Here is an 18,669-nt window from a genome sequence, read left to right as displayed (position 1 = left end):
TCTATTTTGCCCCTTTTTCCTTTTTCCCACTTCTATTAGTCAAGAATCTCCAATAAAAATGTATTTGACATCTATTTTGCAAAAGGCCCTATGCTCATGTTAGTAGTGGGTAAAAAGAAGTGTAAGACACAATTTCCTTCCTTACAGAGCCTACAATGTAGTTGAAAAGACACGTTAAGGTAAAAGGACAACTAAGGATATATGTGTTCATATGCAATGGATGATGATGATGATTACTCCTACTGATAGAGGACTTTCAGGTTTACAATGGAAAATAAAGAATATGAGACACCAGAGGAAGGAGAGATCACTATGGACTGGGTGTCCTCAGGGTAGCCTCCACAAAAGAAGATGGACAGGCCTCCAGAGGACTGAAGAGGATGGAAGAGGGCATTCCAGGCTAGTGAAATGGCAAAAACAAAATCATGGAGGCAGAAATGAGAAAGGTTTAAGGAAAGAGAATGGGAAGAGGTGATTAGAGCCTGAGCCCAGGTAATGGCAGAGAATGGAGAAGGAAGGATAGATGTCATGGTTCTGATATGGGCTCCCATGGAATTACTTTGCCTCTTGGTGACATTTGGGACTGAAGAGATTGATGACCTCTGCTTTCAATGGTATGCCTGAAAGACCCTGGTTTCCAAGTTACAATAAGAAGAATGTTTGTTGAAGCAAAATGAGACAATTTCAGTTTTTTTTGGTCTGATAACTTAGGAATACCTTCCTTCATTCAAAAGATAACCAATTTCACATGGAAATTAAACTGAGCTTCAAACATGGTTTACTGGCTAACTGGCCTACCATCATTAAAGATGATGCCCAATGAGCGTTTTAATCCAAAGGGCTACCCCAATAGAGTATTCAGTCCTTCTGTCTCAGTAGGGCAAATAGCTAAGTCAAAAATGACAGGATCTAAAATCCTGGATGCAGCATTCACCAAGCAAATAAAACTACTGAACTTTCTTGATCAGAAGCTATAAGCATGTCACATATGCACTGTGTTTTCCCCCTTGGAATGCATGAAATCAGAAGATATTCATTTCACTATGTCATCAAAAGCGAATACATCTTGAGAAGGATCCAGCATCTCAGAGAAATGTTTCTTTAATTAGCAATACATTCAGACTATTACCCCAGGAAAGAGGCCTTGGCTACATTCATCCTCTTTGACCTTGGCCCATCCTAGGAATTTTCCCCCTCTTTCAGCTAGTCACAAGAAGATAAAAAAATATGTACATACCCTAAAATTCTGTCCCTGATGAGTGACTTTAGGGGATGTTTAACTTCTCTTACAAGAAGAAGAAAAAGAAAAGGTCTATTTACTTTTGTTCCTGTGACTAAGTTTTACTGATTTTTAAGAATGATGTTATTTCTGGCACTATCCTGACTAAAGACTCAACGACCAATTTTAATGTTTGGGGAGCCACATGTAAACCTTGAAAATTCTCTCTTTTTCTCCTTATCAGTTTTATCTTGTCAAGGTTCAAGAGTTTTTTTGTTTTCTCTCTGTGTGTGTGAGTGTGTGTATGTGTGTTTTTCATCTTGAAATGAGATGGAGCTGGTTACATGGTCCATTACATCTTTTTTAATTTTAATTCTTTATGGTAAGGTGATAAGGATACATTTTACTCAGAATTTTCTCTCAATTTCCCTTTCAAATATCTTTGTTTTCAATCTTTCCTTTTAATTTATTTTATTATTTATTCAATCTTTCCTTTCCTATTTATTTAGTTTTGTGTTTTACTTAAGAAATATAGAAAAAATAGATAGGTACTGGAAAGCAACTAACCCTGTGATTTCATCGATATAGGGAGCTCCCAGGTGAGGAAATTTCCTTCACCAATGAAAGTCCATATCTTCTCTGTAACCTATAACAGCAGCAACAGCAACAGCAACAGCTAGCATTTATATAGGGCTTGAAGGTTTTCTATCTGCTTTGCAAACAGTATCTCATTTTATCTTCCCAATAACCCTTCGAGGCAGGTGCTGTTATTATTCCCATTTGACCGAAAAAGAAACTGAGGCAGACGGAAGTTAAGTAGCTTACTCAAAGTCAAAGAGCTACTAAGTGTCTGAGGCCATATTTGAGCTGAAGTCTTCCTGATTCCAAGTACAGATAGCTGTCTGAAACGCCCAGCGGTCACATAACTAGTAATTGTCAGAGGTAGTACCTGAACAGAAGTCTCCCTGGCTCTGAGGTTAGCTCTCCATCAACCACACAAGGGGTGTCAAATGCACTCTTGCTTGAATGAGATTAAAATGCAATTGAGAAATATCAAACAAAATAAATAAAAATACAATGGAATATAGACATTATTACATTTGAAAACTAAGTCAATACACAGGCCCTACAGATCCTTATGCACAATTTAGTGATTTCCATTTCTATTGGAGTTTGACACCCCTGCGTACACCACACCCCAAGTTTAATGCTGTGATTATTCGTGATTTTTCTAATGTTTGTGTTCATAGATTCCTTGTCTTTCAGGGATTTACTGTGTCACAAGCACATGGTAAGTTAGCTTTATGCTGAACCACAGCAGCCAATGCTAGCCTATTATTCCCATGTTGTGAGAAGAAAATGAAGGCAGAATATTGAAGCCTGGTGCATCAGAACAAATTAAGGGAAGAATCAGGTGAAAATGAAGATGTCCTTTCTTGTTCTGTGCTCAGCTCCTGTTGCCTCGTAGTAGCACAGTTTATGTTAATATAGTCAGAAATGGAAAAAAAAGGGGGGGGAAACACATTTTAATCAGAGTCTCCAACTATGTTTGGTGGCTCCAGCTGCTAAAGTAATGGAGGAAGGGAATAAAAATGAGAAATGCTACAGACGCTGCTAGAACTCTCACATGCACTAGTTTTACAAATCTCGTGGTTAAGGAACCAGGAATGATCCAGACACGTAAACTATAAACAGCCCTGTCCCTGCTCAACAGCTACTCACCTAGGCACAATTACTGCTTCTTCTGGTTGTTGTTCAGTTGTATCTGACGCTTCATGACCCCATTTGGGGTTTTCTTGGCAAAGATACTGGAGTAGCTTACCATTTTCTTCTCCGGTTCATTTTACAATTGAGGAAACTGAGGTAAACAAGGTTAAGTGACTTGTCCTGGGTTTCACAGCTAGTAAGTGTCTGAGCCCAGATTTGAACTCAGAAAGAAGAGTCTTCCTGCCTCTAGGCCTGGTACTCTATCCACTGTATCATCTAGCTGACCCAGAATTGCTGCATTTGTAAATAATTCATTTACAATGACCAACAATTTAAACACATCTTAAAACCATTTGTTCCAGGTTAAAAAAAGAGTCAATTAATGTTTATTGACTGACTGCATTAGAGGCATGAATGAGGTGGATAGTACGACCACTATTATCTCCAACTTAGAGGGAGGATGGAAATAAGTGTTTATCAAGAGGCTTCTATGTGCCTCTTGTTATCTACTTTACAAATGTAGTTTGTGTTACCTACTTTACAAATGTTAATCAATCAATAAACCTTTATTAAATGCCTACTAGGCCTGTGCCAGGCATTGTGCCAAACACCAGTGAAAGACAATACCTGCCTTGAAGGAGCTTACAATCTAATGGGTGAGATGACATGTAAAGAAGTATCTACAAAGCAAGCTATGTCCAGGATAAATAGGAAATAATTATAAGAGGGAAAGCATCGGAGTTAAGAAGGGTCAGGGAAAGCTTTCCTTTAGAAGGTAGGATTTTGGTTGAAACTTAAAGGAAACCAGGGTGGTCTGTAGTCAGAGCAGAGAAGGACAAGTCTTCCAGACATGGGGAACAGTCATAGAAAATGGCTGGAGCCTAGAGATGGAGGGTCTTGTTCATGAAACAGCCTTGGCTGAGACCAGATCAAAGAGTACTTGTTGAAGAGCAAGGACTTTGAATGCCAAAGAGAGCATTTTTATTTGCTCCAGAAGGCAATAGATAGCCACTGGAGTTTAATGAGTAGGGGTGATATGATCAGACATACATTTTTGGAGAATCACTTTAGTGATTGAATGGAGAATTGTTTGGAGTGGGGAGAGATTTGAAGCAGGCTGACCCACTAGAAGGCTATTGCAGTAATCAAGATGTGAGGTAATGAGGGTCTACACTACAGTAGTGACAGTGTCAGAGGAGAGAAGAGGGCATATTGGAGAGATGCTGTAAAGGTGAAATCATTAGGCCTTGGCCCTCAGATGAGAAGGGTGAGTGATAGTGATGAATCCAGGATGAGTTCTAGGTTGTGAGCCTGGATGACTGGAGGATGGAGTCCCTCCCACCCCCTTGCAGTAATAGGGAAGTTGGGGAGGGGGTAGTTTAGAGGGAAATATAATGAGTTCTGTTTTGGACATATTGAGTTTAAGATGTCTACTGGAAATCCAGTTCATGATGTCTGAAAGGCAATTGGAAATGCAAGATCTACAGAAGTTGGGGCAGGAAAGGTAATTTGAGAATTATCCTTATAGAGATGGTAATTAAATTCATGGGTGCTGATGAGATCACCAAGTGAAGTAGCATAGAGGGGAAAAAAGAAGGCTCAGGACAGAACGCAGTAGGACACCTACAGTTAGAGGGAGGGCAAGGTGTAATCTGGAGGAGAATACAACAAAGGAGACAGAGAAGGAACATTAAGCTAGATAGGAGGAAAACCAGAACAGAGTGGTATCTGGAAAACCTAGAGATGAGGTATTTAAATGCAAAGGGCAGAAAAGATATAGGATGATAGTTAGCAATCCCAAGAAATAAATGCTATTATTATTATTATTGCCACGTTACAGTTCAGAAACTGAGGCAAGTTAAGTGACTTGCCCAGGGTCATGTAGCTAGTAAGATCTGAGGTCACTTTTGAACTCAGGTCTGCCTGACTCCAGGCCCTGTGCTCTATCCACTGTACCTTGTTCTAACATTAGGCCTGTATTCAAAATGGCCACCACACTTTTATAAATGCATGTTTAAATATCATTCAAATAAGTTTCCATCATGCGTATGATGTATTATTAAATTTTAAGTGTCCACAATAACTTTTTGAAGGTTTCAACCTTGACAGCCAGATGAGATTCAGTTTTGGTTCTCCAGGGCTTTTCAGCATTGGCAAGGTTCCTGTAGCTAGAAATGTCACCTTCCTGTTTTCCCAAGCTTCCTTGAAGTTCCAGCTAAAAATCCTACTTTCTACAGAAAACCTTTTGAATCTCTCTTAATTTTAGTGCCTTCCCTCGGTTGATTATTTCCAATTTATCCTGTATACAGCTTGCCTGTACCCAGCTATTTGTCATCCCCATTGAACTGTGTGGTCCCTGAGAACTGGGATTGTCTCTTACCTTGTTTTGTAATTCAGTGCTTAGCACAGTGCCTGGCACATAGTAGGCATTTAATAAATGTTTATTGACCAACTTTCAGAAGAGATGGGACCTTTTGCATAAAGAGTAAAAGGAAGGCCTTTTAAGTCAGTTGCATTTCCCTTCTTAATTAAAAACACCTTCTAATACCAGAAAGTGGCGCCTTATGACTGGCTTATTTGAGAACGCAAAGTCACTGCACTTCTAGGGCCAACTTTGCTTTGGAATTTCTGGCCTATTAGCAGCCCTATAGAGGAAACCCTGTTCCATATGTGGTGATATGGAGTTCTCAAGAAATGCATACGGGGGAATTAGTAGCTAATGCCAAAAGCAAGAGAAAGACATTGAAAGTTGGGACGAATGATGCCCCTTTCTACTTCCCAGTACCTTTCCCATTTTTTGTTTAATCTACTATAAAAAATGGTAGGGAGTATGAAAAATTGCAAGGTTTTTTTTTTTAAGTTTTTAAGTTGTTCAAATTAACTTTGAAAAGTTTTTTTTTTAAAGGAAAGCTAGATTTCTAAGACTAGCAAAAGAGGGGATAGAGCAAAGGAAGAAAAACAGGTATTCATGGATGTGCATGGTTTTGCTTGGCATAAAACTTGTTCGCTAAAAGATAAAAGGATGTATTTTAAAGGAAAATGAATAGGCTTGAAACTTAGGATCCTTAAACTTTTTAGGGATTCAAAGAATTTTATGAAATTAATTAAGGTTAGATTTAAAAAAAAATGCTGCTTTTAGGTTATTCTTAGAAGTAGTTCCCAATAAAGCTCAGAGTTGGGCCTTGTTTTTTTGTTTTTGTTCAGTCGTTTTAGTCATGTCCAGCTTTTCATGACTCCCTTTGGGGTTTTCTTGGGAAAAATACTGGAGTAGTTTGCCATTTCTTTCTCCAGCTCATTTTACACATGAAGAAATACAGGCAACAGGGTGAAGCGACTTGCCCAGGGTCACATAGCTAGTAAGAATCTTAGGCCAAATTTGAACTAAAGTCTTCCTGCAGGCCCCTGGAGCTCTATCTACTGTGCCAACTAGTTGTCTGGGCCTAGGTAGTAGAGGACATTTTTTGGAGTCTAAGACACCTCTAGTTGGTTAGTTTATCACCTACTGCCTCTCTCCTTTCCACCCCTTGTATTTCCTGGAGGTCTGAGAACTAAAATTTTGCTTAAATAGTGGCAAAAATAGTGAGCAGGCTCTGATCAGATTGCAAGCTAAACACATTTTTACTAACAAGATTAGCCCTCTTTCTGCCGGAAAGTCTCTGACATTGCACAGGCTGCATGGGGGATGAAAAAGTCTGTCTACAGTGTGAGATTAAATAAATAGGCACATACCTTTGAGAGGTTACACTTGCTTATGTTGATGAATATTACTTTTGCCTCTCATTTTAGTTTGTGCTTTATCACTGTTATAGAATCTGAGGAAAAATGAGGCCATGAAATTTAAAAATAATAATGATAATAAAAAAACACAACTCCATTCTTTGGGAAAGTGCCTTGCATTTAGACTCTGAGCCTGGGAACCAGCAGTCTTTGGTATTATTTCTGGCTCTGGTAGTCATACTGTCTGGCATCATGCTTCATGGTTTTTTTTTTTAATTTTCAATAGTAACAATAGTTAGCATTTATATAGAATTTTAAGATTTGTAAAAGTTTTATTCATTACCTCATTTGGTCCTCAAAACAACACTGTGAGGCAGGTGCTATTGTCACCCCCCATTTTGCATATGAGGAAGGGCAGAGTGGTTAAGTGACTTGTTGCCCCTCTCCCTACAGACACACTTAATACAGCTGAAATGCATCTCAGGCATCATTCACACTCAAGTCCTAACTCAAGGTCCAGAGCTTTAAACCCTACATCACCCAACTGCCCATTTATTAAAGCTAAATTTCATTCTCTTCTAATCTAGTATCTGTCTGGCTACCAAAACTTTCTAAACTATGAACACCTTAGAAAATTCATCTCATTTCGATAACCTGAGTACACATTATGCTTTCCCCACTCCATACCTTTGGCCAGCCCATTCTCTCCTTCAACTAGTAGACTCTACACTTTTAGCTTTGCTTGACTAACTAGGGGTGAGGAACTTGTGGCTTTGAGGCCATATGTGGCCTTCTAGACGGGGGTGGGAGGTTGACAGAGTCTAAGTTATACAGAAAAAAATCCTTTCATTAAGGGAATTTGTTCTTTGAAGTTTGGATTCAGTCAAAGGGCCATATTTGAGGACCTAGAAGGCCACATGTGGCCTCGAGGTTGCCAGTTGTCCACCCCTATGACCTAATCCTTTCTCAAGACCCACTTTAAATCCTCCCTCCTCTATAAGATCTTCCTTGAGCCCTCCAGCTGAAAGTAGGGTTCTTTCCTTCCCCATCATCTCTACTATTCACTTGACAACGATGGTATTGGTTCTTGATATATTAGCTGCCATTTTTGTACGAACGCCGTGCTTTTTCTCCTCATCTAGATTGCTAGTTCCTTGAACCTCAAATTCAGCAAGCATTTATTATATGCCTAATATGTGTAGCTCACTCTTCTATGTAATGGGGGAAATAAAAAAAGTTATATAAATGCAGAAAAGCAGTGTGATGCAGTGGAAAGAGAACTGGACTTGGAGTAAGTACATCAATGAGCATTTATTAAGAGCTTATGCTTGCCAGAGATGGGCCTAAGAAGTAGGAATTTAAAAAAAAAACAAAAACCAACCAACCAAAAAAAGCCACTGTCCTTGCACTCAAGCCCACATTCTAACTAGGAAGATAATATGTAAATAACTATGGTATGGATGTATACTATATATGTATATATGTGTATATACATATATACACATACATACACATATATACATACACACAGTATAGATGTAAAGTATTCTCTGAGGAAAGGCACTGGGTTGGAATGCAGTGGTCACGTCAGGAAAAGACTCTTCTAGTAGGTGGGATCTGAACTGAGTCTTGAAGGAAGCCAGGGAAACTAAGAAAGGAAGGGGAAGGGAAAGCATTCTAGGCATGGGCATTAGCCATTTTAAAGTCATGGAGACAGTAAGTGGAGTCTCATGTATGAGGAATAGCAAGTTGGCCAGAGTAGAAGGATTATAGAATGTGTAGAAGGGAGTGAGATATAACACTGGAAAGGTAAAAAGGGGCTAGATTATAAAGGGTCTTAAAATTCAACAGAGGATTTTATATTTGATTCTAGAGGTAATAGGGAGCCACAGGAGTTTAATGAGGCAAGGGGGAGAGGGGGAAGGTAACATGGTCAGTGCTACTCTTTAAGAGAATCACTTTGGTAGCTGATTGAAGGATGGACCAGAATGGGGAGAGACTTGAGGAAAGGAGATCCATCAGAAGGCTACCACAATAGCCCAGGTGAGAGATATAGAGAGGCTGGACCACAGTGATGGCTATATTAGTAAAAGGAAGGGGAAACATAAGAGAGATGTTGTGAAGGGGAACAGAGCAATATCTGACAACAGACTGAATATGTGGGGGGAGGAAGAATGAAGAGTAAGGGATGACAGTGATATTATTGATCTCTTTTTCAGGGGATGGCCATCCTCTCAGTCACCCTGACTTACACTTACACTATGAACACCTTAGAAAATTCATCTCACGTTGATGACCTGAGTATACATTATACTTTTCCAACTCTATACCTTTGGCCAGCTGGCTCTCTCTTTTAATTGGCCAACCTTTCCGTTTTTGCTCTGCTTTACTAAATCCTCCCCATTTCTCAAGACCTACTTTAAATTCTCCCTCCTCTCATAAGTTCTTCCCCGAGCACTCCAGCTAAAAGTAGGTTTCTTTCCTCTCTACCATTTACTTGACAATGATGATATTGGTTCTTGATATGTTAGTTGCCATTTTTGCATGAATGCCATGTTTTTTCTCCTCATCTAGGTTGCAAGTTCCTTGAATCTCAAATTCAGTTAATAGATTAAATTTCAGATTGATTAAATTCAGATTAATTAAATTTCAGATGAATAATGTCTGTACTATCTCCTTCATATTATGACTAAAACATGTTGGAAAATTTAAAACACTGATGAGTGTATTTATTTATTTTGACCAGGTCTGTGGTTCTTTGGTAGAGTGACCTGCCCAAGGTCAAATAGCCTATAAATAATGATGTGTCAGAATTATGACTCAAACCCAAGACTTCTTGACTCCAAGTAGGCTCTTTATCAACTATACCATGATGTCTTTCAAGTGTGTATATGTGTCTCTGTGTGTATGTATTTGTATGTATGTATAAAACAATAAAATTATTATAAGACATTGTTCCCTGTCCTCATGGAGCTTACAGTATAGGAGAGATAGTGTCTATTCATTTCAATCTCAAATTCATAAATAGCTTCTTTTTGATAAACTTTTTCATCATAAGGAGTACTGTATAAATAGCTAAGAATCCTTCTGGAACAAGACATTCTAAGTGGTGCCCTAAGACAAGACTACAGGGAAGACTCTTCCTTCTAATCTAGAAGTTATTTAAGGCCATACTAGGCAGGGGAGAAACACCAAGTATAAAATCAACCATACAAGAAAAAAAAGTGGAGTAGGTTGCATCGATTTCTATCAATGTCCAAGATGCCAAGTCTTGATTAGATAAGAGAAGCTGGCACTCTCTACTCTTTCCAGGGTTGTTTTTGGACTGTGCCCCTGGAGCACTGTATCAGCTCCAACTTGGATCTGCCTAATAGTAAGTGGGGTCTTACTTCCCCATTTGCTGTATAGAAAATGCTTAGTGGTGCCTGGTGTGAAAGGTTTTGCAAAGAAAGAAAACAAAACTGCAGGTTATTTGCCCCCAATCCACAGGCATTGTGGAAATGCCACCATTGTTGCTCAGAACAGGAAAATGACAAGTAAAATGCCCCCTTAGGGAAACACAAACCAAACCACCAGAACCAAGGCTGTGTAGGAAAAAGACAGCTCCCGTGTTTGAATCCTGTCTATCTCTGCGGGGAGGAGAGAGCAGAAGGCTCTTCTGATTTCTAGGAACTGTTAACCTTGTGACCTACATTTTTTCAGCCCCCAAACACACAGGAAATTTGAACCCTGGGATTTCTCCTGCTAAGAAAGACATCAAAATTACCTTCCTACAGTCTTTCAGGAGTGCTTATTTATTTCAGATCTGATTTCTCTCTCAGAGTACTATTTTAGAGTCTCACTGGGAAATCAAAGAGGGTAACAATAGTTAGAATAACAGTAATGATGTTAATATAACTTTGGGGGCAGTTTCTTTTTAAAATGCTAGAGAAACATTCTTTTTCTTTTCTACATTTGCCAGAAAGTTCTGAAGATATAAGTATCATTAAGTTTGGAGACATGTATATACATACATATACATACACATTACTTATATGTATATACACATATATAAAGAATTAAATTAAATTAAATAGAAAAGTATATATTTATTTGTTAATTTATTCAAGGTCAAAGTACAAGAATGATAGACCCAGGATGAGAAAGTAGGTTGTCTGAATCTCATGTAATCTGTAAATCTCCATCTTCTCTCCATGCATGTTCCATGAAATACTCTTTGTAGGGCACATAAAAGTCTTCTAGTAAAATGACTCGATTCTAAGAAAACCCTGTTGCCTTTCCTTCTCCACTGATTAATGCTGCATGCTTCCAAGGAAATATCTACCTGAATGAATCATTGTCATATCAAATTCAACATGTCTAAAATTGCACACAATGACACACAGCACCATGGTGCTGAGTGGTCATTAATAAGGAGAACTAAGAATTTCTGGAGTCGATTTAGTGAGAAGGTAGGATAATATGAGCTAGCACGGCTGAATTTCAAGAGCTTCAGAGATGCATTAGAATAATGCAATTAACAATCTGATAATAATTAAGAGTGCTAAAAGACCTAACTGTTGTTGAATCATTAGGATTTCCAATCGTTTCCTTTCTCATAGGCTATAAAGCTAGAAAGGCCCATAGAGATAAATTTTAGTTTAACCTCCTTACTTTATATATAAGAAACTGAGGTCCAGAAAAACCAAGTCATTTGCCTGAGGTCCCACAGGTGGTCAATAGTAGAGATAACATTTGAACTTAAGTCTCTGATTCCAAATTCATTGCTCGTTCTACTGTATCACGGAGTCAATGTCTTTATACTAATTTTATTGATAGAAAAGCTGAGGGAGGAGTGTTTGCCTGAGATATGGAGAGATCTCTGTGGAGATCATTTTTTGGGAGGAGCTCCTCATGGAGATGGAATAGTCAGAAATCAGATTTGAGTAGGAATGATTTTCTTACTGCTGGCAGTACTTCAATGAAACTTGATCTTATTGATGTCATTAGTCATCAAAAAATAAAGGATGAACCACGATCTTATTGATAAGAGTAGACCGTTCCTATTGTAAACCCTTATCATCTCATTCAATTCTTGGCTATGTTTTCCCATATATTCTCCCACAGCGGATCTACTCAATTTTCTGGAGGCCTTCATCTTGGTCCTCTAGATTACCGATCATAGAATTGCCCTGTTAGACATACTCTACCCAAAATACCTCGGACTACTGAAGCTCCACCAACTTCGCTGACTCCGCAGGAATACAAGCTAGTCTCCACGTCTTGCCTTTATCCATAAAACTGTCAAAAGTGGTCATAGAGGCAGGAAGTTGTGTGGTGTACAGAGTGCTAGATTTGGAGTCAGGCACTGACAAGCGGTGTGATTCTGGGCAAGTCACTTAATCTCCCTGTACCTCAGTTTCCTTATCTCTAAAATGAAGGGTAAAATAAAATGCAATGACTTCTAAGTCTCTTCTAGCTCTAAATATATAATCTCATGATCCTTGTGATTGCTGTGATGTTTCTCAATGTGCTTTCTGTGTGAAGATAAGTAGTAAAAGCCTAACTCAAGATTCTTAAAAAGAAGAAAAAACAACAACAAAACTTTCAAAATGTTTCTAAGAACAATCTAAGAAATGGGAGATGTAATATGTTTTATTAAATCTGGTTATATTAGGGAAGAAAAACTCACAAATCAGAGTTACAATTCTATCACTAATAGCTATCATGAATTAGGTTAAGACTCTGTGCCTTGTTTATGGGTCAATAAGTGAAAGCATTAGCTAGGCCTATGACACAAAACACAAGATATCTGAAAATCAAGAATAATTGTGAGAACACTTCATTATCTGATACACCAGTTCCTTTTCTTATTGTATACTTCGGGGATGATACTCTTATACCATTGCTTCTTGAAGGAAAAATCATTTTTGTTAATAAGATACCGCCTACTTATACCTGATATGAATTCTTCTTTTCTGCCCCTTCAGTCACTCATAATTCTGGGTTATGGAGATGGGATGGATATACAGCTAGAGAAAGGGATGAGTCAGAAAAGAAAGACACAAAATTGCTGCACTCTTAACTTGTGAAATATTCAGAGATCTATACCAAGAGTTCTTAACCTTTGTGTGTGTGTGTGTGTGTGTGTGTGTGTGTGTGTGTGTGTTATGGACCCCTTTGGCCATCTGGTGAAGCCTGTGGGCCCGTTCTCAGAAGGTTTTTAAGTACATAAAATAAAATATACAGATTACGAAGGAAACCAATTGTATTGAAATACAGATGTCAAAATAGATATGTTTTTTAAGTTCATAGACCTCAGGTTAAGAATTCCTGATTAGAAGGAGACTTTTTAGAACATTAGATTGATCCTGAAAGGAGAATTTACAGAGAACATGGACAATAACTATGCAATATGAGAAGGCATGGATGAATTGCAATCTGCCCTGTTGGAAGGAATATCCAAAATCTGAAGTTTTTAACTGTAGCATGTATTGAAGATAATAAGCAATGTGACTTAGTGTGAAGAGGACTGACCTTTGTGTCAGGGAGATCTGAATTTGCAACCTGCCTCTGAAACATACTAGATATGTGACAATAGGCAAGACATTTAACTCCTTGGTATTTCCAAACAATTCTTTAAAATTCTTTGTTACTAACAAGTTAAAGATTAGAAACAGTGGATGAGTTTCTATGCCAGGAGTTCCAATCAAATCAAAGAAATCTCAGGCTAGTAAAGGGTACTTCTTCCACTGTTGCAAATTGCAAGCCATCTACAATTTAGTAAAATGTCTTTGAGATTTATTGGGGCCAAAAATGTCATCATCCTGCTGTCAAAACAGAGGTGAGCCTTTCCAAATTTAGCTAGGCTGATTATTAGATGACATAAATGCCATCCTTGGGTTTGTACTTGAAGTCTTTCCAGGTTGGTAAAATTGACCAAAACTTGCAACCTGCAGGCATAGCCTTTGAGAGCTAAGGGATACCTCAATGCTAAGCTGAGGCATAGGATTTTAGAGGCCAAAGGGGGTAAAAGAAATAAATGCTTAGACTTGACAGCAAAAGTGTAAACAGTTCTTTAATGAATTTGCTAACTGTTTTCCCCCATTGCAGGCCTTTTGTTCTTTAGCCATGACAGCTGTTATGAACAAGAGTGGCACACTCAGTACCACTTGTCATGAAGACATTAAATAATACAAAATGCATTTTTTGTTATTTGTGTTATATTTGAAACTGCCACCATAATGAAATGATAAAAAGAGAACAGCAGAAATCATGAATTAACAATTGAAACTCAATTTCCACATGTGGAAACATCTGTTCAAATTGTGGCAAGAACTTATTGGTCCCAGATTGGCCTTACTTTTCATTTCAGAAAACACAAATCTTTCATGGAAAATAAAATCATCCTTGCTTTTGAAGGCCTGTTCATCATCTTCATTGTCACGCCAGCTAAATAAACAGTTGATGAAACTGTTTTAGCTAAATAAGGTACAAAGAGAGATTTTTCCATTTTCAATTCTATTCAATTCAGCCAGCATTTATAAAACATCTACCAGGTGCCAAACACCATGTTAGGTGCTAGATGTACAGAGAGAAACAAAATAGCCCCATTTTTCTAGAACTTACATTCTATTGAGAAGGGAAGGAGATGTATACAGGTAACTAAATACAAAATATATGCAAGACAATTTTAGGTGAGTGGAAGAAGAAATAATAACTGAAAATTAGGAAAATTCCTTGAAAAGCAATATCACTTGAGATGAGCCAGGAAGGGATGATTTTGGGAATGAGTAAAACTAATACACAAAGCTACCAAACAGTGAAGCTCAGTAGACCAAAGACTCCCAACCCAGAAAAGGGGCAAGCTATGCTGAGTTCTAAACCTGGCTGTTCTTTTGCCTTTAGGGATGAGAGGATGCCAGAGGAAGAGGTGAAGAGAACATAATTTCTTTAGAGAAGATATGTCAAGAAGGAAACCATACACAATGAATATAAACCCAGGACCATGTCTTAGGAAGATTTGAAAGCACTAACAAGGTTTGTGCATAATTCTCCCAAGTTTCTCTATAAGGTAGGTGGAAAACTAAGGTATGCAGGCTATTGAGCGATTGGTTCTTTCTTTCGCAATAAGCCAAGATCAGAGCTGGGTGTAAATGAAAGAAGGAACATATAAATAACGCCCCCAAGGGTAATGATGTTCATGCCATATATAGCCAGTGACCTTTGCTTTTTTCCCCTATAATCTCCAGAGGGGAGAACTAGGACCAGTGTATGCAAGTTATGGGAAGGCAGATTTTAATCAGGATAGGAAAGGATTCCTGAACACTTAGAGCTGTCCCCCAAATGGAATGAGTTGCCTTTTGAGGTCAAGTTCACGAGGAGTGTTTGATCAGAAGCTAGATGGAGGGTGCAACTTTTTTATTAATAGAAAAAGCTGAATACATCCAACTTTCACACAAAAAAATTTCTAATCCCATTTTCCATATGTGACACATGTGTTTCTAAGTCTTTGGGGCCAGAAACAACTTATGTCAGTCCATTACTTCAGAATGCTGATTTTATTTATTTTACTCTTCCTTATGCTGCATAAACTAAGAGGAAGATGAGCTGCTAAATTACTTCTCTGGGCCAGTGACATTTTGAATATCCATCCTCAAGTCTAAAACATTTAAGAACTGTTTCCTCTCCTTGATACAAAAGAAGGATAATTACTCTTGCTCTAAGGTTCTCTGAGCTGATGTCAGTGGATATATCCTATATCCTGGCCCCCCCCTTTAAAGTCCTTATTGTTAAAAAGTCTCAAAAACACCTGGGTTAATGAAGTTTCCCTTCCATAGATGAGCTAGGTGAAACTTTGCATGTGGCACCTGGCACTTAACTACTTTGGAGGCATGCTTATAGTTCTGGGGACGAGCAAAACGCACACACAAAGCTATCAAACAGCAGAGCTCAGTGGACAAAAGACTCCCAACCCAGAGAAAGGGGCAGGCTGTACTGAGTTCCAAACTTGGCTGTTCTATTGCCTCTGGGGACAATTTCTGGTGATTCAACTCCTCTCTCTGTACTGTTCCCAATCTTTGGTCTGTTGGAAGGGACCTCAGAGAATATGCAGGTCAAACTTTCTCATTTTAAGTGTGAGGAGTCTGAGTCTCAGGAGCGTTAAATGACTTGCCTATAATCATAGAGAAAGTAAGCATCAGACGTGGCATATGAACTCAAACCTTTTGACTCCATAACTAGTGCTCTTTCTTCTGTACCATTTTTCTCCCCTATATCCTGCTGCCTCTCCCTCATTGTTGAATGCTGGGCAAAGAAGTTCTTATAAATAGTAGAAATACTGGTAAGCCATAGAGCCAGATATAGGAGTGATATATCATAATGTCATTAAAAGAAACAAAAACAAAAAAAGGAACTAAGACCCAAGGTTGCTATTTAAAGACTCCCCAGCACGAGGGGGGGAAAGCATATTTATAACATAATGCCTTGCGTGTAGTGATTGCTTAATATGCATTTGTTAATTTAAATAATGAAAAGCTCAAAAAGAGTCCCTTGACATGGAGCTATCTGGTACCATTCTGAATCCACAAGAAGACTTAGAATCTATAATCCACACAAAGGGGTCAGAAAAGAAAGAAGACAGAGAGGGAAAGGTCATGGGCTTCTAGATCATAGATTTATTTAGGGCTGGAAGGAAAACTTGGAGGTCATTGATCCAACTCCCTCCTTTTATAGATGGAGAAGAGAGGTTGTCACTTTCCCAGGGTCATACTACTAGTAAACAAGGAAAGGTAAGCTAGAGGCATTGAACTTTCCTGCATGGGCAGGGAAAGATGGTTATCCCATCTGTAGCAAACTCTCCAAAGGGCAGCCTGGCAAACACCCAGCGCTCAGATGTAAATCTAAATCTGCCTCTAAGTGAAGAGATCAATAAGTCCTGATGAGGGCAAGCTCAGCCCCATGGCACAGCCGTTGTCAGAGGCCATTTCTATTACCTCCACAACGGCTTGCAACTGCATCCTTCTAATTAGCAGCCAAAGAGACAGGAGCAGAGGGACTAGCAATAGCTTTTTCTCTGTGGAGTCCTCCTAGGGAGGAAGTTGATACATCACTACAAAGGCAGGAGAGATATGGAAGCAAAGCCAAAAGCAGATTGTCCTGCTTAAGCCTCTGGAGCTGTCCCTTCGATGCAAATCCAAACAACCAGGAACTGGTTGGGGGTTGGGGAAAGACAGAATTATTTAACCATTACAGTTAATTAAGGGATTTGGCACAGGCCACATTAGGCTTAAAGATACAAAGGCCAGGCAGCCTGTTTGGTTCCAAACATCGAGGTGATCCGACTCATAAAGAGGGATGAATCCAAATCTATTTGAAATTTTTTAATGGAATAAGCCCACTAGGTTAGGCAATCTACCACTCAGGCAGAACAGTAAATACAACACAGAGGCACTGAACATGTTCCTCTCCTCCAGTCTATCAGATAAAAGCAGAATCCTATCAGAACTAAAAAGCTCTAAGACAACCTTGGGGGGAGGGAGACATTTGTAAAATTATTTAAAATTTTTTGACAGCTGTATTTCAATATGATTAGTCTCTTTTGTAATCCTATATGTTTTATTTTATACATTTAAAAACATTATTCTAAGGAGGGCTACATAGGCTTCATTTCACAAGGTGTCCATGACATAAAAGAAGGAAAATTACTCCTGTTCTAAGGTTCTCTGAGCTGATGTCAGTGGATGTGTCCTGTATCCTGGCCCCCTTTTAAAGTCTTTATTGTCAAATAGTCTCAAAAACACCTGGATTAATGAAGTTTCCTTTCCTCTTTCCTTTTCATAGATGAGTTAGGTGAAACACGAAGGTTAAATGTCCATTTTCAGAAGTTCCTTTTAAATGAGAGAGAGGAAGGACCCTCCCCAAATTCAGAACTCTTCAACCCTGCCTTTTTGTTCCAACAATTCAAGAAAAAAACAACAATCTTCCCTCATCCGTTTTGCTTCATCCTTCGCCCCCTAGGGATAGGCGTTGAACCTGTGATTTCATTGATATAGAGAACTCCCAAGTGAGGAAACTACCTTTACCAATGCAGGTGGCACCTTCTTTCTAATTCATTGTCTAGGAGAGTTCACCTAAGGCCCTAAGAGTTAGTTAAGTGACTTGGTCGGGGTCACATTACCAGGTTGTGTCAAAAGGAGGTTTGAAGCAGGATTTAGTGCTCTACTCTTTATGCCATACTGCCTGGGTACCTGGACTTTGTAAAAATAACAGCTCTAGCAACATTCATAACTGTCCTCATATAGGTGGCACAGGTTCTCTCTCTCTCTCTCTCTCTCACTCTCCCTCCCTCCATTTCTCCCTCCCTCTCTGTCTCCTTTTCTCTCTCTCTGTTTCTGTCTGTCTCTGCCTTTCTGTCTTTCCCCAACCTCCTCCCATCTCCTGATGTTCAGAAGAAGTTTTAGAAGATAGATGAATCCCACCTGGTAAACAGCCCTGGAGATGCACCATGGTTTCAACATCAGTTGCCAGACTCGAAGGTTTCCAGCTCGGCAGGTCCTTAGTGCCCGGGCAGTCAGATTCCACACCAGGCTGTCCCAGCTATATAAAAGGTCTTCAAAACTAAAGAGTACAGCAGCCATGCCAGCTATGTGCCCAGTTGTACCCCTCTCTAGTCCCAAGCACCAAACCAGATGACTGGACTTCTTAGAACCGCAAGGTTCAAATGTCACAGTGTTTTAATCAAAAAAAGAAAAAAATGCAGCCAAAATAAACTTTGTTCTTTCTTCCTTAACCTTTAACCCTCCCCCTCCCTACCACCACTAATCTTCAGGGACTGTTTTCCCTCAAGGGTTATGGAATGACTTCTTAAATCAAGATGCTTTTCCTCTACCCCTGGGAATTACCAGGGACAAGGTGAAAATATCCTCCTCTAGTAAGCAGATAGTCACATATCCCTCCCTTGTGGACGACTGATGCTTACTCTCAAGCTGACTACTCAGCTGGCCACAGCAGAACCCAGAAAAGAGCTAAAATCCAAAGCAATCACT

The 18,669-nt window shown here is 39.1% G+C and overlaps 1 protein-coding gene across 2 annotated transcripts in view; it reads right to left on the bottom strand.

Annotated features, from left to right (window-relative positions):
- Nucleotides 1-18,327, bottom strand: part of FRMD4A (FERM domain containing 4A) — a 352,592-nt gene extending 334,265 nt beyond the window's left edge. The window contains exon 1 of one of the 2 annotated variants that reach the window (XM_027838551.1): nucleotides 18,103-18,327. In XM_027838551.1, coding sequence (XP_027694352.1) covers nucleotides 18,103-18,261 — 159 coding nt within the window. In that variant the 5' untranslated portion in view covers nucleotides 18,262-18,327. The remainder of the gene's footprint in view (nucleotides 1-18,102) is intronic. The other variant, XM_027838548.1, reaches the window with a different exon arrangement.
- Between the last annotated feature and the right edge of the window lie 342 nt (nucleotides 18,328-18,669).

This window comes from Vombatus ursinus, unplaced genomic scaffold (genome assembly GCF_900497805.2).
Source record: "Vombatus ursinus unplaced genomic scaffold, bare-nosed wombat genome assembly UNPS02014830.1, whole genome shotgun sequence".
In the NCBI taxonomy this organism is placed as follows: Eukaryota; Metazoa; Chordata; class Mammalia; order Diprotodontia; family Vombatidae; genus Vombatus; species Vombatus ursinus.
Note: the sequence above shows the minus strand (reverse complement) of the source record. Positions and strands in the feature narration are given on the sequence as shown.